Raw genomic sequence first — 22,353 nt, 5'->3', positions numbered from 1 at the left:
ATGTTAGCAAGAGATGTTTGGAAAGAAACTGAATCATCGACCTTCCCTTTTTCTTTTTAGCTTCTATCGAGTTTGACCGAGGTTACAGTGGTTCATGCTGTCCTACAGCATGTGCTTCATTTAGTGTCCTACTACATGTGTTTTCCCAAACATTGCCGACTGCTTCTGAAGGTAAGATCCATCTATTCCCATCACAATTGTGGAAATCCTAAACTTCCGAGATCTGGACGGTGGGCTTGTGTGTGACAGTATGAACGTAGGGATTGTGGATCAGATGTTGAAATCACAGGTGGATCCCAGTAAGATGGCATCCGAGGGGGTGTGCAAAATTCTGGATGGTTCATGGAAACACCAGGAAAAGACAGTCAAGTTTCTGGAGAACCCTGACTGTGCGGGAGATGCTTTATTTGCCCACAGTATTAAACTGACTGACTGTGGTGAGACACTGGATAAGCTAGGGTTGTTTTCTTGAGGGCAGAGAGTTGGGGCGTGGGACCTGGTAGAGGTGTGAGAGATTCTCCGGGGCTAAGACAGCATGGATAGGAAGCTGCTGTTCCTCTTCGTGGACGACCCAATAACAGGGGGACATGAGGTTTAAGCAAAAGGCAGGAGGTTCAGAAGGGATTTGAGGAACTTTTTTTATCACCTTGAGTGTAGTGGGGCTCTGGAATGCACTGCCTGGGGGGTAGTAGAGACAAGAATCCTCTCAACCTTATATAAAAAAAAATTGGCTGAAGATTTGAAACATCTTTAATATACATGGGCCTGGTACAGGGAAGTGGGATTAGTGTAGATCTAGTATTTTCTTTGTTGTGTGGATTTGATGGGCTGAAGGGCCTCTCTTCTACTATCTGATTCTATAATTCTTTGAGCAGCCCAGGAATTTCTGTTCATTTTGGCTACTTGCTTTCCATTTTAGGCCCATGCTCTGTAGACCTTTCCCATCCCCAATGTGTTTTCCCTTTAGAAATAACTGCCACGTTTTTAGTAAGATTATAATTTAATGTGGAATTCTGAGCACTCACTTTCATAGAATGGGCAGATTTGCTTTTTTTTTGGTGTTTACCTGTTGCTTTTATTTATTTGTGGGATATGGGGGTGTTGTTGGCTGGGGGTGCATCTTATGACTATCTCTGCCTGCCACACATGATAATAGTGTGCTACCTCCTTGAACTTCTGCAGTCCCTCAGGTGTAGATCCACCCACAGTGTTGTCAGGGAGACAGGCTCAGGACCTTGTCCCAGCAACGCTGAAGGAACGGCGATATATTTCCAAGTCATGATGGCTTGGGGAGGAACTTGTAGGTGATGGTGTTCCCATGTATCTGCTGCCCTTGTCCTTCCAGACAGTAGAGGTCAGGGCTTGGAAAGTCAAAGAATACTTTCTCTAACTCTCCAGGTTAACCTTTATTTTGATATTCCCAGATTATTTACTTGCCTGATTCCTCTGATACCACAGTTTGTGAAGTTGGCTATTGCCTGCGTTCTAAGGGAGATTGTAGGAGGGCCTAATTCTCCCTCTGAAGGAACAGAGCTTCTCTAACAGGCCTATCGGAAGGGGCTGTGTTTTTCTTTCATATAGTTACTTCTAGGAACCAGGAGTTCGGCTGTTTTACCAGCCTACTGGTCTCATGTGAGGCAATGGGCAGCAGGACTCCACCACTGGCCATGTGATGTGCATTGTAACAAATGGACCAGGAAGTGGCCTGGCATGGCATTGTCATCTAACACACTGTCCTTTGTCCTGAACTTCTTGTCTTTCATTTTTGTCAAATTGGTCAAATTGGGGACATAGTGATATAGTCACCTCAGGCCAATATTCTGATGGCATGGTTTGTATCCCACGCTGGCATTTGAATTCAGTAAAAATCTGGATCATAGAGCTGGGTCTGAAAATGATCCTGTAATCAACTGTTGTAAAACCCCATCTGATTCGCTAATGCCTTTTAGGGAAGGAAACTGCCATCCTTACCTGGTCTGGCCTATATATGACTCCAGACCCACAGTGACACGATTGATTCTTTAATGCACACTGGGAATTTACCGATGGACATTAAATGCCGGCCTGGCCAGTGATGGCCATGTTCCCCGTGTATGAGTAAATCAAAAATTCCAACAAAGCTTATGTCACCGCCATCCCACTTCTGCCCCCCCCCCCCCCCCCGCCCCCCCGGCCCCCGCCCACTCTGCCTGCAGCACCTACTTTTCTGATTTGTAATTAGGCCATCAGACCACAGGTTCATTCAGCTAAATGCCTGGTAATGAGCCCATTTTCACGCAAGCTCATGATGTTGTGAGAAATGGGCATGTCATATTGGGGGGGTGGGGGGGGGGGGTGCGCAGGGATAGGGTTTGATATAACAAACCTAGGAGCAGGAATAGGCCATTTGGCCCTTCAAGCCCACCCTGCTGTTCACCGTGAATATGGCTGATTCTCCATCTCGATGCCATATTTCTGCTTTCTCTCCATTTCTCTTGATGCCGTTAGCAATAACTTACTTGAATATCCTCAGTGACCTGGCTTCTTTAAAGTGGATGGAACAGAATGCAGAGAAGAGGAGAGACCAGTTCTGCTTTTGCACTCGGCTGTAACTGACCCAGGAACGCCCACTCTTGGTTCTGGGAAACCCGGGTGGGAAAATTGTTCCTCTTCCTGTCAGTGGGACAGTATGGAGACTGAACACCCCCCCACACTCCATCCCCCAAACCCACCCTAACCCATGCTTTCATGAAACCCCCGGGGGCATTTCATTGTCAAGGGTACAAACATAAGTTATAAAAGTAAGAAGCCCAGGTTCCTCTGCAGTCCCTCTTTCATTCAGGAGGGGGCAGAATACTCTGTCCTGATGACAACTCTGTCCGTGTCCCTGGTGCACAGTGGTCCTATCCTCCTCATATCGTTACCCCTGTGTGTTTCGGCATCAAAGAGCCCAGTTCAAGAGAACTACAGTGATTATTAAAAACAGTGTTGTGACATATAAGTAGCATGGGCAGTGATATATATTAATTCAGCTGCAGCCAGTTAATGAGAGCAGTCAGCGAAATACAACAAAGATTCTCTCACACCCAGCCTTTTGAAATGCATTGTGATGTCTCGTGTTTTAATGAAAATATGTGATGGATTGGAATGTTTATTTTCGTAGGGTCCTTTACATGCTGGGCTTCTCTGTAGCGTAACAGCGGAGTTCAGCTTCCTGCCAGCTGAACACTGACTCTATTGGTTTGACATTGGTTGCTGCCTTGGAAATGTAGCCTCGGTGTCTCACCCAGCTGTGGTTGTCCCCTGCTTGGTGTCACTGCTGTGCACTTGCATGCACCCTGTTTGCACAGGCTGCCTCTCTCTAGAGTCACCGACCGGACGAGCGGTAAGGTCCTGGTGGTAGCCTGTACGAAGCTGTCCAGGAGCTCCTTCAAGGGATCCCAACGCAAACCTTGCGAGTTTCTGCTGACTGCAGAGCTGCTGATCAATCCGAAGGACAAGCACCTGTCTGGCGCTGTCCGATTAAAGCGTACCACTCAGTCTGCGCCCTCCGTCTGTGGGCTTGGTGAGCAGCAGCATTGTGATGAAGCAAAGCCTGATGGTTTCCCTCACTCTGAGGCTGAACAAAAACGAGAAGATGGCCAAGAAACTTGCAAAGGAATACCATGTCTGCCTTGCCTCGGAATCCCTTATTAATCAGGTTGCTCCTGTTCTGGCTCCCGGTCTGAGTAAATTCGGCAAACTCCCTCCTTCCTGTCCAGGAGAACATGTAACCAAAATCACATTGACCACCAAGTTCCATACAAACACGGTGCTGCACTGGGCATTCGCATCGGGCCACAATAAAGTAACTGAGGAGGAGCTTGTCTTCAATATTCATTTGGCAGCCACTCCCCTGGTTTCACAGCTGAAGAAGAGCCAGCTGAATGTGTGTGCCCTCCACATCAAGAGCAGGATGCTCGAGCCTTAGCGCCTTCACTGAGTGACTTATGCTGTTCTCTGTTTTTAAAAGTATAATATGATATAACTAAAACAAAACAGGCAGAATGCAGCCATGCCCCCCTGACACCCCTCTTCAGTCGCTGATTTCCTCACCTTTTCTCTGCTTTGGCTAAAAGCTGAACAGCGGTGAAAAGTCAAGCCCCTCTCCTCAGTCTCGTAAAACCCTACACTGCCATTCGGCCCATCGAGTCTGTATCACTGCTACCTACACTGGTCATACTTTCTCACACTCGGCTCACAGCCTTGAATGTTAAGACATTGGGACCTGCATTACTCTCTCTTCCTGCTTTAAAGAGCCTCTCTTGTAGTGGTTGATACAAAGTTGGTTGGTCCAACAATATTTGGGAGCACTAGATTGTAAAAGTTTCTCCCTTCCACTTCCTGTGTCGGGTGGTGAGTCATGGAAAACTGAGACCGAGAATGGAATCCATAACGATCGAGGCGCTTCTGCCTGCTTGCAGGAATTGGATTGGATGCTTAGTACCCTCATGCAACCAACAAATGTCTTTTTCTGAACCATTGATCATTTCTGCTGCTGCCATCCCCAGCATGGGGTGTGTGTGTGACTGCCATATTCAAATGTTACTGCGTTCCCTCAACCGTACGTCTCTTGCCTAAAAGGGAATGGGGTGGCTCAGTGGTTAGCACTGTAGCCTCACAGCACCAGGGACCTGGGTTCGATTCCACCCTCGGGCGACTGTCCGTGTGGAGTTTGCACGTTCTTCCTCTGTCTGTGTGAGTTTCCTCCGGGGGCTCCAGTTTCCTCCCACAGTCCAAAGATGTGTAGGTTAGGTGGATTGGCCATGCCAAATTTCCCATAGTGTTCAGGGATGTGCAGGCTAGTTGGGTTTGCCATGGGAAATACGAGGTTACAGGGGTTGGGTAGTAGGATGAATCCAGCTAAGATGCTCTTGGAGGATCAATGTATCTCAATTGGGCCAATTGGCCGGCTTTCCACTGTCGGGATTGTGTGATGTGGTTAAAGGTGAGCAGCTATTCTCGGCACTGTGTGAAGTAAAATCCTGGAATGTTTTCACACACACACACACACTAGAGTTTACCTTGCACTGACTGTGGTTGAAGTACGTTTTACCAATAATGTAGCTGATGGTTTCCCACTGCTAATTGTATCTAATGTCCACCATTGTGTACCCCTAGCAAGCTATAAACCAGTGGAGCACAGGGGAAGAGACGGTGAGAGTTCTGGCGTTCCTAATTCTTAACAAAATATGCCGACACAAGCAAGATATGTATCTGAACCTCGTGCTCAAGGTAATTAAAGTGTGTGAGAAAATGTTTCTACATTGCTGGGTAGCTTATTTTCCTTGATAAGTTACTGGTAAATACACAAGATTCCATTGCTTTATCTCCTCCTTCATTGTGAGATTTTGCCACCATTGAGAAGACAGTGAGAAGCAGTGGGAATTTTCAGTGGGTGTCAGGCCCTGCCCCAAAGTTGAAGTTCATTCTGAAGCTGCTACTTATCGTTTGGACATCGCTCTGGGTGGAGTGTAATTCCAATCCGGGACGTTTCAGAACTCCCCACTGAGAGAGTGTTCTCACCAGATGAACAGCTCCAGTTTTTAATGGTTTCAGTGTTAGCCTTTTCAGAAAGGGCTATCTTCCTTTAAAGTACCTCTTTAACATTTAAAATTAGCTAAAGGAGGATCAGAACTATTTGTGACTGTACCCAGAATCTTGGTTTTTTTTTTAAAAAATGTGATCATCCCAAAGTTAACACAGTGAGGAGCTGGATGAACACGACAGGCCAGGCAGCATCAGAGGAGCAGGAAAGCCGACGTTTTGGGTGGGGACCCTTTTTCTGAAGAAGGATCCTGACCCGAAACATCAGCTTTCCTGTTCCTCTGATGTTGCCTGGCTTGCTGTGTTCCCCCAGCTCCACACTGTTGTCTGTGACTCCAGCATCTGCAGTTAAGACCATAAGACATTGGAGTGGAAGTAAGGCCATTCGGCCCATCAAGTCCACTCCGCCATTTAAATCATGGCTGATGGGCATTTCAACACCACTTCCCTGCACTCCCTCCGTAGCCCTTGATTCCTTTTGAGATCAAGAATTTGTCGATCTCTGCCTTGAAGGCATCCAATGTCCTGGCCTCCGCTGCACTCTGCGGCAATGAATTCCACAAGCCCACCACTCTCTGGCTGAAGAAATGTCGTCTCATTTCAGTTTTAAACTTACCCCCTCTATTTTAAGGCTGTGCCCACGGGTCCTAGTCTCCCCGCCTAATGGAAACAACTTCCTAGCGTCCACCCCTTCTAAACCACACATTATCTTGTAAGTTTCTATTAGATCTCCCCTCAACCTTCTAAACTCTAATGAGTACAATCCCAGGATCCTGAGCCATTCATCATACATTAAACCTACCATTCCAGGGATCATCCATGAGTTCTTGCTGTCTCTCTGTGCCTGTCTCTCTGTGCCAGTGTGTGTGAGGGGTGTGGTGGGAAGGAATAAACAATTCTCATTTATTTGAACTAAATTGCATCTGGAAATCTTCAGGTTTTACAAGAACATTTTTGTATCAGAAGCTTAAGTGTGATCTAATAATAGGTCAGAGAGTTGGGACTACAACCAGATAACAGATCTGGTTGAAGCCCCAACTCCGCTTTCCTGTCCTCCTGAATACCAACATACCTCATCGAGCCTTGAATAATTTCAAAGGCGCAGCCCCCAAACTGCTTTCTGAGCAGAAGCTTCCCAGAGATTAACAGCGCTTGGAGAGAAGACATTCCTCCTCATCTCTGTGTTCGAAATGAGTGAGTGCTGTTGGTGGTGAAGGATCCTCCATCAATGTCGATTGCCCTCATTCGAGCGTGACCCTTTTAACCATTGACGATTGGTCACCTGGCGCATGAGTCCCAGCAGAGCTGACTCCCGTTGGAGGTGGAAGGGGGCACGTTGTCTGGGAGATCAAAATCTGAGCCGACTCCTGATCACCGGAAAAGTGAACCGCTACATCAGGGGCAGTTATTTATCCCGTTTCCTTGCTCTGTCTTTCTTACTCTCTGCAGCAAATGTACATTGCCTACGTGAAGAACTGCAAATTCACATCCCCAAACGTCCTTCCCCTCATTAACTTCATGCAGCGCACTTTGACTGAGATGTACGCATTTGACAGCCAGGTGACATATCAGCATGCCTTCATTTACATCCGACAGCTGGCTATTCATCTCCGGAACGCAATGACGATGAAGAAAAAGGTAACAGTTTATTTTGTTTTGCTTTTACATTGTGAATATTTCCTTTTTTTACGTTTCAGCTGTCCCCTGTTGTATTGGGTTCAAGTGGCACAGTTGAACATTGAAGCAGAATATAAAAATAGAAGTCAGTGCAGGATAATGGGCACACTTGCTGTTTATTTCCAGTATATAACCCCCATTTCCCACCACCTTGCTTGTTTCAGGAAGCCTAGCTGTCTTCCGTATTCCCCAAGGGAATTAACTTTTTGAGAGATGTCGTAAAGTCGTACAGCATGGAAACAGACCCTTCAGTCATCCATGCTGACCAGGTATCCCAAACGTATACTAGTATCATTTGCCTGGATTTGGCCTCTCTCTCTGTAAAACTTCCTTGCTCAAGTACCTGTCCAAATGTCATTTACCACTTCCTCTGGCAGTTCGTTCCACGTACAAACCATCCTCTCTGGGGAAAAAGTTACCACTCGGGTCCCTTTCAAATCTTTCTCCTCTCACCTCTAATGTTGGACTCCCACACTCCAGGGAAAAGACCTGTTGCCATTCAGTTTATGGTTTTATAAACCTCTATAAGGTCACCTTCAAGGTCCCATGCTCCAGTGCGAAAAGTCCCAGCTTATCCAGCCTCCCCTCATAACTCAAACCCTCTGATCCCTGCAACATCCTGGTAAAACTTTTCTGAACCCTTTTCAAATGTAACAACGTTTTTCTGATAGCAGGGCAACCAGAACTTTTAGAAACTAATTAAAGTGGACATTTAAAATAATTTTAAGCATGGGGCAGTTTCACACAGGAGAACGGGGATGTTCTGGCCTCTGACCTAAGCAATATTAATCCCTTCACCAACTTCTATTAACCTTTCAGGCACTCCGTTCCAGATGATTGAAACAAATCTGGTTGTTAATTCATTGATGTTTGTGGGAGCGTACTGTGTGCCAGTTGGCTGCTGTTTTTCTCACAGTCCACTTTTCAAAAAGGGAAGGCGATAGTATTATCGCTGGGCTGTTAATCCAGAGACCCAGATAATGTTCTGGGGATCTGGGTTCAAATCCCACCATGGCAGATTGTGGAATGTGAATCCAATAAATATCTGGAATGAAGAGCCTAATGATGACCATGAATCCATTGTTGATTGTTTGGAAAAACCCATCTGGTTCACTAATGTCCTTTAGGGAAGGAAACTGCCATCCTTACCTGGTCTGGCCCACATGTGACTCCAGACCCACCGCAATGTTGTTGACTCTTAACTGCCCTCTGGGCAATTAGGGACGCCCTCATCACATGAATGAACTTTTTTAAAAAAGCCAGAAACTTTGGGAGGTGCAGGGGTTGAGAAAGGTGCTGGAGAAATGTGAAACACATTTTAGTACAAGTGCTGTTGTCTTTTTAAGGAGCATAGACCATTGTGATTAACAATGAATCGATGGTTTTGCATCTTTAAGCGTCTGCTTGTTTCTTTGCCCTCACGTGGTCCTTTCTTTGTATTCAGGAGACCTATCAGTCAGTTTACAACTGGCAGTACATTCATTGCTTATCCATTTGGTGTCGAATGTTGAGTACCATTCATCCCAATGAAGTACTGGAGCCACTTATTTATCCACTGACTCAAGTTGCCATTGGCTGTATCAAGTGAGTACCTGGGGTTGTATGGTGTTGTCTCCGCGCTGACAACAGCCAAGAGAAAGTTGGTGCAAAGTCTTGTAATAATAGTGTTAGGAATTGGAAGCTTGCTTGTTTTCGCATTGAGTACCATTGCTTTGTAGACTTGGGATGGGTTCAGAAGAGTTGTTGAGTCAGTTTGAAGTCTTATCTCGTCCAATAACCCTAACCTGCCATTGGCTGTGTTAGAGCAGGCACCACCATCTGTAATTTTCCCCCTCCATCCTGACTTGTAACTGTATCGCCATTCCATCTGCGTCGCTGGGCCGGCATCCTGGTATTCCTGCCCTACTTGCCCTGTCCCTGCCCCTCCTGGGGACTGCAGCAGTTCAAGAATATAGCTCAGAACTGTCATTGTCACCTCCACCTGCCCCTTTTTAAGGGCAGTGGGGGCAATTAATGCTGGCCCACCAGCGAAGCCCGCGTCCCAAGAATGAATAAACAAAAAGCCTGAGCACACAAATAACCCCCCCTTTATCTATGTGAGTTGGTGTTCAGTTATCCTAATCACTGTCTGTATCTTTTTTTCCCCTTTCACACACTTTCCCTCGCTTACATCCCCCTCAATTCACACTCTGCACTCACGTGCTGTCTCTCTCCATTCACATGTGCACCCTCTCCCTCACTTCCCCCAACCCCCACTCTCTCCCTCCCCCCCCACCATACAGTAATATGCGTAGCCAGTACAAAAAACACTGCAGCTGCACATCAGCAACATGCTTTTAACTTGTTTGCCCTTTTCTCTGATCAGCCCACTCGGAGATGTTATTACACACCTCTGGAAGAGGAGGTGGAGATTGAACTCATGTCCCCTGTTCCATGGGTAGGGAAACTCCCACTACACCACAGGAGGGTCCTAGCAATGTGCTTTTCCTTATTAGCCTGATGCAGTGCACCTTGATTGAGGTGGAACAATTCGATTCTTATTTTATCTTCATTGACTATTGGTAATTGCACTGCGCTCTCCAGTTTACCCCAGAATCTGGAAATGAAGTACCACAATGTTGTTTGTGCAGCGTATTTTTCTTGGGCACACATATTTGCAACGCTACCTCCAAAAGACTTAAAAGTCAGAAATGTGCAGATGCGAGAATTGATTTCAGGCTTGGGGATCGGGGCTAGGATTTATATATGTTACTGCAATTTGAGTTTACAATATTGAGAAGACCATCTAACGCTGTCCCAGTTTATGGTCACCTCTTTACTGATATATCTCAGATCAGCTACCAGTTTTGCTAAAGCTGTATCTCCCATCTGCAGAAGGAGAGAAACCAAATACAGGTGTAGACGATGTTCTAAATTGGGAAAGGCTTTGGAAAACCGAAGCACTTAGGGGTCCTAGTTCAGGGTTCCCTGAAGGTAAATATACAGGTTCAGTTGGCAGGAAGGAAGGCAAATGCTATGTTAACATTCATTTCACAAGGCCTAGAATACAGAGCAGGGATATACTGCTGAGGCTGTACAAGGCTCCGGTCAGACTGCATTTGGAATTTTGTGAGGAGTTTTGGTCCTGTATCTAAGGAAGGATGTGTTGGTATTGGAGGGGGTCCAGACGAGGTTTGCAAGAATGTCCCTGGGGATGAAGACCTTGTCATGCCAGGAGCAGTTCAGAACTCTGTGTCTATACTTTGTGGAGTTTAGAAGGATGAGCAGCTAAGAGAATGCAGCCTCCAGTTTGGTGAGCCAGTTCGGGGTCTGCCGGGAATCAACACCTCTTGCTGTGTTGCAGAAATGTGAAAGTTGAATTCTGATTCTCAGCAGCATTGTACTTCTCAAGGAAGAGTTTGTCACAATATTAACAAGCTGTAAACCCCCACCTTGCCACCTGTCTTACCAAACCCCCCTCACTAAGCTGCTGGTCGCCTCTACTTAATGTCTCTCACTTGGCGTTCCTGTGAGCACCTTTGATACATTTTGGAAAGGCGTGATGTAAATGAAAGTTGTTGTTGTAGACTGTGTCCCTCACCGGGAATGCACAAGGCTTTCGGGTCAGGGAAGTGACCCCTGTGGGAACTCCAGGAGACCCCATGAATCACTTTGCTTTCCGCGCTTCCTGCCGCTCCAATGTTTTTGAATGTCAAGGGCGGCTCTTTCTTGGGGAAAAAGGCTGCTTTTAGTTTCTTCACTTCCCCATCACCAGGACCTGCCAGCTCAGTCGGAGAGAGCCGACCGGGCCTAATCCTGTCGCCTGGTGTATGGTTCGAGGGTGGGAGGGTCAGTGAGAGGAGACCATCCCGGATCTCTGTGCCTGCTCCATAAATCTCCCAAGTCCCCTGTCCCCGCTCCCCACCCCAACTGCCCCAGTTGAGACAGTGAAGTTGAACATTAAAGTGCCTTTAGAAACAGGGATGTAGAGGGTGGCTATTCAGCCCATCGTCTTATGGTAGGTCTTTCATTGAGCTACCAATATGGTCCACCGCACCTTGCTCACCCTGGTAGCTGTGCACGACCATGCAGAATAGGAACGAGGCTGTGTGTCTCTTCGAGCTTGTTCCACTATTCAATAGGATGATGGCTGATCCAAATGTACTTTTTTATTTGTCCTTCAAGAATTTATCCAGTTCGCGTTTGAAAGTAACTGTTGAGTCTGCGTCCGTTTCCCCATTTGTCATCGCTTTCCTGATCACAGCAAGTAATTGTGTGTAAAATAGTTTTGCATGTGCCCCCTCTGGTCAGACCGCCAGTGACTCTCGATTGGGGTCCAGTGGTTCTTTAGCCATTCAAAAAGTGGAACACGGTTTGAGAAGCAGCACACCACCACCGAGGGGCAGGGGCAATCAATGCTGACCGTGCCGGCGATGCCCAGGTCCCACACGTAAATAAAAAACCGCTTCTCTTTCTTTAAACCTTTTCACAATTTCATCGAGCCTCTTAATCCTGCCTGCCCTCGGGAGAAAAATCACGAGCCCGCCAAGTCTGTCAACCTTCACAGAAGTCCTGCATTCCTGGAACCATCCCAGACCAGAGTCTCGTCCACTGCCACCTCCCAACCCAAGGCGCGGACATCCTTCCTGAAATGTCAAGGATCAAATATCGACGGGATCTAAAGGAGACGATAGCTCGGGCGGTTTGTGTCACGTTACTGAGGTTGGCATTGTTCCTCGGGATGGCCTAGGCTTTCGTTCTGCTTTCACAAATCAAAATTGAAGATTCGGAAATTCGGGAGGGACATTGAAACAAGGATGGCACACCCTCCGTGTGGCTCCAATAACATCCTGTCGGATTAGACTTTGTGGAATGTTAGCACATAAATCAAACCATTTGTGCAATGTATTTATCAGAGTACGTGAACACGTCCACTGCTGGTCAGCTAATGGCCTCTGGTTTCCTGTTGATTTGAATATGGACTTTTACGTGGTTCTGTTTGAAATCCCTTCATGCAGTTCAGTGATAACAAGGTGTGGAGCTGGATGAATACAACAGGCCAAGCAGCATCTTAGGAGCAGGAAAGCTTGAGGTTTCGGGCCTGGACCCTTCTTCAGAAAATGAAGCTTTTCCGAAGAAGACTGTGAAATGGATCACAAACCAGGCGCTGATAAAGGGAGAGAAACATTGAAGTTAGCAGCTGGACTAGGCCATTAAGTCTGCCCTGCCACTCATTATCATCATGGCTGGTCATCCAGCCTCTTCCTGCTTTCACCCCCGCCTCTTTGATCACTTCAGCTCTAAGAATGACGCCTTGAAAACATTCAATGTTTTGGACTGTTCCACTTTGAGGCAGAGAATTCCACAGGCTCACCAGTCTCTGTGTATGGAACTTGATGCCCATCATACCTTGGTGGTGGTTTTATTTGCAGCAAGAAGCATATCACGTCTCCGACTGCGCACACATGCACACGCTCCCTGCCCGTCTATCTTTACAAGTGTCCCAAATACTCACTCAAACAACACGCTTTGGCTGCGCATCTTAATGTGACTGACGTCAGGAGCAAGGAAGTTCCTGGCTTAATGACTAATGGGAATATCGTTAAGAGCTGGGTGCCTGTGTTGTGGGGAGGGTTGTGCCTTGTACTGTGGCCCGAGATGCTACAGGAATGCAGCGAGAGGCACCTGGAGTGGACTCTGATGCCAGGTTTACAGCAAATCAGCCACATCACTCCAGTGCAAGGCAGATAGCACAGGTGCGTTCCCGCACTGGCTTCTCTGCATCATCTGTGCTTCGGGTTTGTCTCCCTCAGTGACTGCATTTCCTGCTCGTTTTCACAGCTTCTGCACAATAAAGTAAGAGAGAAATGGCAAGGGAATAAAAGTGAAAGTTTCGCCCAATAATGGTGGCTCTGGGGTTATCAGTCTCGTTCTCCCCATTGCCTCGAGAGCAGCAGATTTACAAATGTAAGGAGACATCACTTGATGCTGCATGTATAGACGGGAGCTAATTGAGGGGGATATAGAATTGGCGCTGACTTCTCTCACTTCCTTCCTGCTCTCTCCCTTCTGAGCTTTCGGATATTTTTGGAACACCCTGTTCAGAGATGGCATTGCACACCTCTGGACTAGGTGGGACTTGAACCTGAGTCTCCTGGTCCAGAGGCAGGGGCACTGCCAGTGTGCTGCCAGTTTGAGGCAGCTTCCCGCCTATAGGGGTTTGTTATAATGTGAACAGTGATTTGCTTTTCCTGCTGGTGCTGGTCGTGTTACAAATGGATCCGGGCAAGTGAGAGCGTGCGAATCGGGCTATGAAGGAGATCCATGTGGAGCCAGTCTGTCAAATGAACCCCCCCCCCCACCCCAAATACTGGGACGTTGCTGCTGCTGACCCAACATTCGTTAAAAAGGAAGCCTCGTAGAGATGGACAGTAAGGTTAAACTGAGCTGTAAAAGCTTTTAAAATTGGAGTGATGGTTTCAGCAGATGTTATGTGAAGTAATAAAATGTGAGGCTGGATGAACACAGCAGGCCAAGCAGCATCTCAGGAGCACAAAAGCTGACGCTTCGGGCATTCTCCAGCATCTGCAGTTCCCATTATCTCTTATGTGAAGTAATAATGTCTCACAGATCACACGTCCTAGAAGCTGGCTGCATCTCGCACTGTCCCCCTTCTCCCCACCTTCCCCAGTTTCCTCAATCCTCGTCCTGCTCCCAGTGCCCTATCCCCCGCTTACATCTCTGCCCCTCTGTCCCGTGCCCTCTGACCTGCGCCACATGTCCCACTTGATTTTGACCCTCCCCCTCTTGCTGCCCCCCTCCACGGCCTTACCCCGCTCTCATCGCTCAGTTTCCCTTCTCCGACCCCTCGCCTAAGCTCCACGTTGCCTCAATCTGCTTCCCCAAGCTCCCTCCGTCCCATCTCTCCCTTTTTTCCCCCCTCAACTCGGTGTTTATAAACAGTGAGGTGACATTGGCCTAGCTGCGGCGTCTCCTCTGCTCAGTTACGGGAGAAGCCTGGGTTTGGGCGGGGGGGGGGGGGGGGGGGGGGCGGGTTTTGCTGAGCACACAGTGGGGGTGGAGGGTCATCATTTGTCTGATGGAGTGGGTTACTTTTTGAAGCCCGTATCAGTTTTGGGACAAGTTGAAGCTCTGTTAATGCTGAGCGGTGCCACCAGGGGGCAGTGGCTGCTTTTGGTTGGTGACGTAGTGAGATTAGCAGAGTATGAGCTGTCAGCATTTCAGGAGCTGTGGGAATTGAGATTTATGACACACAAGCTCTGAACCAGGCACAAGGAGCTGAGCCTAAAGAATAGAAAACATCAACATGGGGTGTGCTTTGAAACCAAAATGTATCTTTCTCCAAGTGAATGAGATGTTGCATGCTGTTGAGCACCTCCAAGTTATGGTTTCTAGTCCATTTGCTTTCTTTCCCCCCATCATCCCAATATACACTCCTGATCAGGGTAATTGATTACATCCTTATTGGCGTCTTTCAGGTGAAGTTGCTTTAGGGCTGTATTAAAAACCAGACTTCAGCTTTGCCATTGAAATGGTATCTTTGTGAAAAGTGAGATTCTGTCAGAGAAACATGTTGAAGAAATCTTCTGGTCGAACGGAGGGACCTAGAGATTTCTGTACAGCCAGCTGCAGATCATAGTCTTTGATTTTGTTCCTTTTGTGTCTAATTCTGTGTGTGTGTGTGTCTGTGTGTGTGTGTGTGTGTGTGTGTCTGTGTGTGTCTGTGTGTGTCTGTGTGTGTGTGTGTGTGTCTGTGTGTGTGTGTCTGTGTGTGTGTGTCTGTGTGTGTGTGTCTGTGTGTGTGTGTCTGTGTGTGTGTGTGTGTGTCTGTGTGTGTGTGTGTCTGTGTGTGTGTGTGTCTGTGTGTGTGTGTGTCTGTGTGTGTGTGTCTGTGTGTGTGTGTCTGTGTGTGTGTCTGTGTGTCTGTGTTCTGTTTGTGTGTGTCTGTCTGTGTGTGTCTGTCTGTGTGTGTCTGTCTGTGTGTGTGTGTCTGTGTGTGTGTGTCTGTGTGTGTGTGTCTGTGTGTGTCTGTCTGTGTGTGTTCTGTTTGTGACTGTCTGTGTGTGTGTGTTCTGTTTGTGACTGTCTGTGTGTGTGTGTGTGTGTGTGTGTGTGTGTGTCTGTGTTCTGTTTGTGACTGTCTGTGTGTGTGTCTGTCTGTCTGTGTGTGCCCTAGATGGTAGCAGGAGCTCCTTAGCTTGATCCCCAGCTGTGACCGATGGCAGGTTAGACTTCCATGTGTTCGTTTGAGATTCTGCGTGAGTGAAAAGGTTGACATTGCAGCAGAACCTGTATAATACCCAGGTCGGACTGGCATGAGCTATCGCCAACAGGACAAGGCTGTGGTCTTTCTCCGTCACCATCAACCCTGCCAGTGACCCTGACACCCTCGGCATTCCCACGGTTGGAATCCAGTGTGGCCAGAATCCGAACTGAATCCAGGCTGATTGACCGTGAGGCAGGTCAGGGACACTGTTCTGAGGAAGGGCCACCGGACCCGAAACGTCAACTCTTGATATTTGCTTTTCTTCAGAGATGCTGCCAGACCTGCTGAGCTTTTCCAGCAACTCCTGTTTCTGTTCAGGGACACTGGGAGCTCCTCTTCCGAATCTGTATCAGCTTCTCCTCCCCCACTGACAAACCCTCCCACTGGGATTGTGAATAAGAACTTGCCTGGATAGCTGCAGCAACATGAGAATTGATGCCTAAAGACTGATAGGCCAGGAGTAGGCCATTCAACCCATCGTGGCTGCATTCCCAGTCAGTGAGACTCTAGCTGATCCAATTATCCTCAACTCCATTTCGAAGACGGTCGTTTAGTTCAGCCTCACAGACACATCAGTGTGCGGGAGGAGGATTGAGATGATGGAGAAATGTCTTCACTCAGACAGTGGTAAACCTGTGAAGATCTCTGCCACAATCTCAACAGGGAGTCAGATACGATTCTTCGGGCTTAAGGAATCAAAGGGCATTGGGAGAGAGCAGGGACAGGGAGGGCCCGAGTTGGATGATCAGCCATGCTTGTATTGAATGGTGGAGCAGGCTCAGTGGACTAAATGGTTTCCATGCCCCTAGTTTCAAATCAGTGGGACGAGTTTAGTTCGGAAAACTTCAGCCCATCTCGTCTGTGCTGACGAAGGGTCTGTTTATGCACTATGTGACTCTCACTGGTTTTATTTACACAATTCACAGCATGCTGCCTCAGTTCCCTCTTTCCTTTTCCAAGACTCTGTCACCCAGTCATTTGTCCTCATAACGCCTCCGGTGGCTCGGACATCAGATTTTATTTGACAGTGGGACAGTGTGAGGTGGCTTGCTGCTTTGGAGATGCAGCGGTCCCCTGGGGCTTTTAGCACGCTGCAACGGGAAAACCATAAGGGATTGTACTGATGTGCTGTTTGCCATCAGCGGTTGTGTGAGCGATGAGCATAATGTAAACAGAGCAGACTGAGGATTTGACCCTGACAAATTTCATGAAGTGAGCTTGTGTTTATAAATGCTAGCATCTTCTGCAGAGTCCTGTGCTCGCTTGGTGGGCTTTTTCCCCTCATCATTCACTACATCACCCTCCACCTTCATTGTGTTGTTGTCTTACCAGGGGATCCAAACCTGAAGTGAACCAGGTCAGGGTGATATGGTGGGCCTGGTGGAGCTGACCTAGTAAATCCTCCTGAGCTGTTGGAGACACACTGGGGAGAGCACAGATGAATCATCTTGGCCTGTGCACAAGGTTCTCTAAGTCCAATTGAAGCTTGAAAGGAATGAGAAAGAAATGGGGAAAGAGAGAACTCTCATTTTCCAGCATCTCTCTGGCCATCAGAGCGTCCCTAAGCCCCCCTCAATCAGAAAAGTAATTGTTTGGGGTTGTAATGTATTTTATGAAAGCCTCTGTGTGTGTGTGTGTGTGTAGAATCATATTCTATCATGCCGTGTATTGTGAGAAGGAATTGTGCATGCAGCTGCAATAGCGAATGAACTGGGAGGAGCTGTGTGGGTCACTGTGTCTAACGGAGTTCTGCCTTCCGCATCAAAAGCTGTCAAACGAAACATCTTCAAAGGGGCCATCGCTTGGGGGTGGGGTGGGGGAACGGTGTGGTTGTCAGCTTATTCCTCGCTTTTTGCATGCCTGGGCTCCAACTATGTCAACACGCCTCAAACGCTGCTGTTAAAATCAGCTGGTACGGTCGCTGTGCACAGAAGCAGGCTGCATTGATGTAGCACCATTCATGGCACGGCACACCACTTGACGGTCCATGCAGTGCAGTTGCTGTTGTAATGTAGGTGCCTTGTTGTAAAAGTATGGGGGTTGCTTTTCTGCTTCCTCCATGAAGCTGCACACCTACCATTTTAATAAAAATAGCACCCCCTCCCACAGAATGATTAAATAGTCAACAGTGATTTCCTCCAAATTCAGTCCTCCTCCTGACTAGGTCATGAGCTGGTTTCAGTGGTTCGTTCCACAAACTGAGTATGTTCGGAGTAACTACAGGTAGCAGTCTGTCACAATCACACAAAAGAATGGACCATCAGGAGGGAGAGGTCCTCCACCGACGCTGCTCCCTCATGATCAAGGTTCACAGCGTGCCTTTGGACAGTGGGAATTGCTTCCCAGATCTTAGGAGACTCCTTGCCAAGGGCAAGATATAAATGATCAAATTCAGCCGTGCGTCAGCACAGCCTTTGCGACATCTCAACGATTCACCGCAGAGACCTCTGCAAAATCTTGCAAATCCGCTGCCTGGCCATCTGCCCCATTTTCGGTGCCCTCTCTCAGGCCTGCTTTCCCCCCAGCCTCAGGGGATCAGTCAGTCTCTTGGTGGGGGCTACATCTTCTGTGTGGCAAGCTGTCCACCCTTTTTGATTATGGTGCTGGGTGGGGGCGTGAGTGGTGGTCAGAGCAATGTCTTCCCGGTCATCTTCAATGATCCCTCCTGGAAAAATGCACCATCTCGAGCGACACTTGGGTGTCTCCAGCCCCAGCCTGCGGGACGTGGAGAAGACCCATCTGGGAAGGGGCTGATTATTCTGAGGGTCTCCACCAGATGGAGGCTAAGTGAGGGGGTTGGGGGTGGGGGGGGTGCTGCTGTCTGAGGATCCCAGTCTGATCCCCACCCCCGTCAAATGCCACCTGCCCATCCTGCGACAGATCTACCATCAGACTCCTGACTCCGCTCAGAACCTACATGTCCCAAATGGAAGAAACCCATCCTCGATCGCAAGATGGAAGTTACAGATGTGCTACACAAATTGCATAGGCCTTACAGGAGACAAGATGTCCATTCAGCCCATCTGGTTTCTGTCTGTATTTATACTGACCGGCTGTCCTCACTCTGCATCAGCAAACTCTTTCAATATTGTCTCCCATTTCTTTTTCCATCAAACTTGTGGGCTTATCACCAACAAAATCGCGGCCCTTCACCCACATTTAGTGGGAAGTGCCATTTTCTCATTGCCCTGAGGAAAGAACTTCCTGTTGAACTCTTCAGTGGTATTTTTTTGTTTGTGATTTGTGTCCATGGTTTTGGAACCATTCCCGAAGGGAAATGTCGGCTTTATTTCCCCTGTAAGATTCCACGCGAAGAGAACATTGATTATTTGGCGAAAACAATTACCGAGGTTTACAGGGAGGAACAGCAAGTTGGCCGTGGGTGACTTTGTTCATTTGAGGTGCTGCAGGCACGATGGGCTGAATGGCCTCCTCTGCGCTGAGTCTTCTGTAATTTTGAAATACCGGTAATGGGGGCTGGCACAGTGGTTAGCACTGCTACCTTACAACGCTGGGGCCCCGGGGTTCAATTCCACCCTCCGGCGACTGTCTGTCTGTGTGAGTTTGCATGTTCTCCCTGTGTCTGCATGGGTTTCCTCTCTCAGTCCAAAGATGTGCACGTTAGGGTGGATTGGTCATCTGAATTGCCCCTAGTGTCCAAACAAATGCAGGCTTGGTGATTAGCCATGGGAAATACAGGGTTATGGGAATGGGGGTGGGAGGGAAGTTGCGGGTCTGGGTGAGCTGCTCTTTGGAGGGTTGCTGTGGATTCAATGGGCCGAATGGCTTGCTTCCACACCGTTATGATTCCGTGATTAATAGATAAACCTTCAGCTTTCTCGTTTCTAGACAAAAAAAGCCCCAAACTGTTCAGTCTTCCCTAAAAGTTGCAGCTCTCAGTGCTGGTATCATCCTTTCAAAAGCCAATTAGTGGCCATCAGAAAGTCCCAAAGATACATGGCAGAAGTTCTTGTTACAGCATAATCCTGTGCCTGGAACTCGTATCCCATTAGAGAGCAATAAAATCAGTTAGCGCTAACAAGAGCTTAGATCCTATTTTGTATCATTCAGATGTCACAGCTATTTACTGCAAATGTCTGTTTCAGCTGTAAAATCAGCATTTTGATACACACTTTTTCTTTCTTTTACAAATTCTGAAATGTAATCTTTTTTGTAAATTTGACTTGGTGATGAGTTTTCTGTCTGTAACAAACATGAAGCTTCGGTGTATTGAAGACCATTTGACAGAGCTCCAGTATATACCAGACGTGAACAACTTAATGACTAGTATATTTTCTCTTCTGTAGTGTGTACACCAGTTCTGGCTGCATGGGGGTCAAGTCACAATTCAGAGTTTGGCCACAAACATATAGGCTGCCACATGGAAGTTAAAGGTCCCATAGTACTTTATTCTGGGAAGATATCCTCTGTGACCTGACTAATACTTTATCCTTGAACAGCGTCACGAAAGAAAAACAGCTTTTGCTGTTAGTGGGAGCTTGCTACGCAGAAAAAAAATAATTGTGCCTGTGTTGCACAAGTGCCTACACTTTGAGACTGCTGCCTTGACTGTAAAGTGCTTTGAGATAGTTGTCAAAGGTGCTATGTAAATGCAAGCTGTTTTGTTTTTGTTCCTTGCATTTTGCACATTCGATTAAAACCGTGACGCTATCTGATTGACGATCAGACAAAGCCGCCCCTTAATCTAGGCTATTAGGGACTATTAACCATCAGGTTTGCCCTTGTTTTTGCTTAGCTGTTCAGTCTTTGAAAATGGCATCCAAGGTCGGCAAGTTGACAAGAGTGTTGTCAAATGTGTTTTTTCCAGCAACTCTTGTGGATCTGGGTATTCGTCATAACAGGATCTAACACCGCACGTTGCATTACCTGTTGTTCTAAGAAAGGGAGCAGCGAACATATTCAGGAGGCTGTTTTCATTTCTGACCGAGCATGAGCTTCTGCCCATGGCAAAAGACGTGCTGAATATTGCAGAGAAATAATCTTTGGCTTGAACCTTTAGCATCCAGAGGAACAGTGGTGCTTTGACTTACAGTCCTTCACTTTCATTTCTGGGTGAATTCGTGCCTGAAGAGATTAGTCACTTCTGTTTTCCTGAATAAAAACAGAAAACGCTGGAGAAGCTCAGCAGGTCTGGTGCCCTCTGTGGAACGAGGAACAGAATTAATGCTTTTTGAGTCTGACGTGATTCTTCAGAATCGTTCTGGTGAGCGGTCATACTGGATTCGAAGCATTCACTTTGTTTCTCTCTGTGTAGATGCTGCCAGACCTCCTGAGTTTTTCCAGCAACAAAAGCAAAGTTGCTGGAAAAGCTCAGCAGGTCTGGCAACATCTGTGAAGGAGAAAACAGAGTTAACATTTCGGATTCGGTGACCCTTCCTCCAGAGCTAGCAGTTTTTCCAGCAATTTATTTTTGTTTCAGATCTCCGGCATCAACAATATTATGCCTTCCTTCTTTCAATGCTGTTTGGCCCTCACTCGCCCCCTCTCTTTCACACTTTTTTTTCCACTTTTTCTCTCACTCACTATCACACTCTTGCTCTCTCTATCTGTCTCCTCTCTCTGTTTCAGCCCACCACACACACCCTGTCTCTCACCTCTCTCTGCTATCTTGGTCTCGTAACCACGTTGGATCTCTACTCTTCCTTTTCTTCCTCGCTCTCTCTCTCTATCTGTTTCCTTTCTTTCCCTTTGTACTATCCTTTCTCAGTCTTACGCTGTCTCTCCGACACACTTGCAACACTTCTGCTACTCATCTGACAGTGTTTCCCTTTAGCGTCTCGCTCTCGCGCTTCCAGTCTCGCTCCCCCCCCTCCCCCTCGCGCTCGTGCGCCCCCCCTCCCACTCCCGCTCGCCCCCGCGCGCGCGCCCGCTCCCGCTCTCCCCCGCTCCCGCTCTCCCCCGCGCCTGCTCTCCCCCGCGCCTGCTCTCCCCCGCGCCTGCTCTCCCCCGCGCCCGCTCTCCCCCGCGCCCGCTCTCCCCCGCGCCCGCTCTCCCCCGCGCCCGCTCTCCCCCGCGCCCGCTCTCCCCCGCGCCCGCTCTCCCCCGCGCCCGCTCTCCCCCCGCGCCCGCTCCCCCCCGCGCCCGCTCCCCCCCGCGCCCGCTCCCCCCCGCGCCCGCTCCCCCCCGCGCCCGCTCCCCCCCGCGCCCGCTCCCCCCCGCGCCCGCTCTCCCCCGCTCCCGCGCCCGCTCTCCCCCGCTCCCGCGCCCGCTCTCCCCCGCTCCCGCGCCCGCTCTCCCCCGCTCCCGCTCCCGCTCTCCCCCGCGCCCGCTCCCGCTCTCCCCCGCGCCCGCTCCCGCTCTCCCCCGCGCCCGCTCCCGCTCTCCCCTGTGCCCGCTCTGCCTCTCTTCTCCCCAGTATTTATTGGGGGTAGACACAGACCTTCCTCTTTTGTACGCCCACTTGACTGAAAGTATTTTGTAGAATTGCTCATGACTGCCCCTCCGCAGTGGCAGGTGCGTGGTCAGCCAGCCCCGTGCTCTGAGTGATGGGCAAATAAATATGGGAGGACAGCGTCAGCAGTGTTGCATGTGGAGCTCCCAGGAACCGAACGCACAGCCTGAGATCCAAGCAGTTTCCACGCTGTGGCCAGAGTAAACAGGGCAGCCCCCTTGAGTGCTGCCACTCTACACATCAGTGACCACTGTATAGTGAAACCTGAGCAAAGGGCCGGAGCTGCATTGGTGCCCGGCCAGACCACGATGCCACCACATCACATTCCTGCACTGAGGTTGTTCTCTCCTGGTTTTGGCAGCTGCCCACTGGAACAGCAGCGAGCTTGTGAGAGCTGGCAACCATTTAGCGACTGCGGAGATGTTCGGAAAAG

At 48.5% G+C, this 22,353-nt stretch overlaps 2 protein-coding genes across 2 annotated transcripts in view; both read left to right on the top strand.

Annotated features, from left to right (window-relative positions):
* noc2l (NOC2-like nucleolar associated transcriptional repressor) overlaps window positions 1-22,353 on the top strand; it is a 220,264-nt gene that overhangs the window by 44,972 nt on the left and 152,939 nt on the right. The window contains exons 8-11 of the mRNA XM_048561296.2: window positions 61-171; window positions 5,140-5,253; window positions 7,015-7,203; window positions 8,687-8,826. Coding sequence (XP_048417253.1) covers window positions 61-171; window positions 5,140-5,253; window positions 7,015-7,203; window positions 8,687-8,826 — 554 coding nt within the window. The remainder of the gene's footprint in view (window positions 1-60; window positions 172-5,139; window positions 5,254-7,014; window positions 7,204-8,686; window positions 8,827-22,353) is intronic.
* On the top strand, window positions 3,617-3,949 carry LOC125466599 (large ribosomal subunit protein uL1-like). The gene has a single exon (XM_048561302.1). The coding sequence runs from the start codon at window positions 3,617-3,619 to the stop codon at window positions 3,947-3,949; it is 333 nt and encodes a 110-aa protein (XP_048417259.1).

Source organism: Stegostoma tigrinum, chromosome 28, assembly GCF_030684315.1.
Source record: "Stegostoma tigrinum isolate sSteTig4 chromosome 28, sSteTig4.hap1, whole genome shotgun sequence".
Taxonomy (NCBI): domain Eukaryota; kingdom Metazoa; phylum Chordata; class Chondrichthyes; order Orectolobiformes; family Stegostomatidae; genus Stegostoma; species Stegostoma tigrinum.
This window is presented reverse-complemented; position numbering and strand designations above follow the sequence as displayed.

Excerpts from the sequence above, each read along its gene's own strand:
- LOC125466599 (XM_048561302.1), top strand. The coding sequence starts at position 3,617 with ATGGCCAAGAAACTTGCAAAGGAATACCATGTCTGCCTTGCCTCGGAA.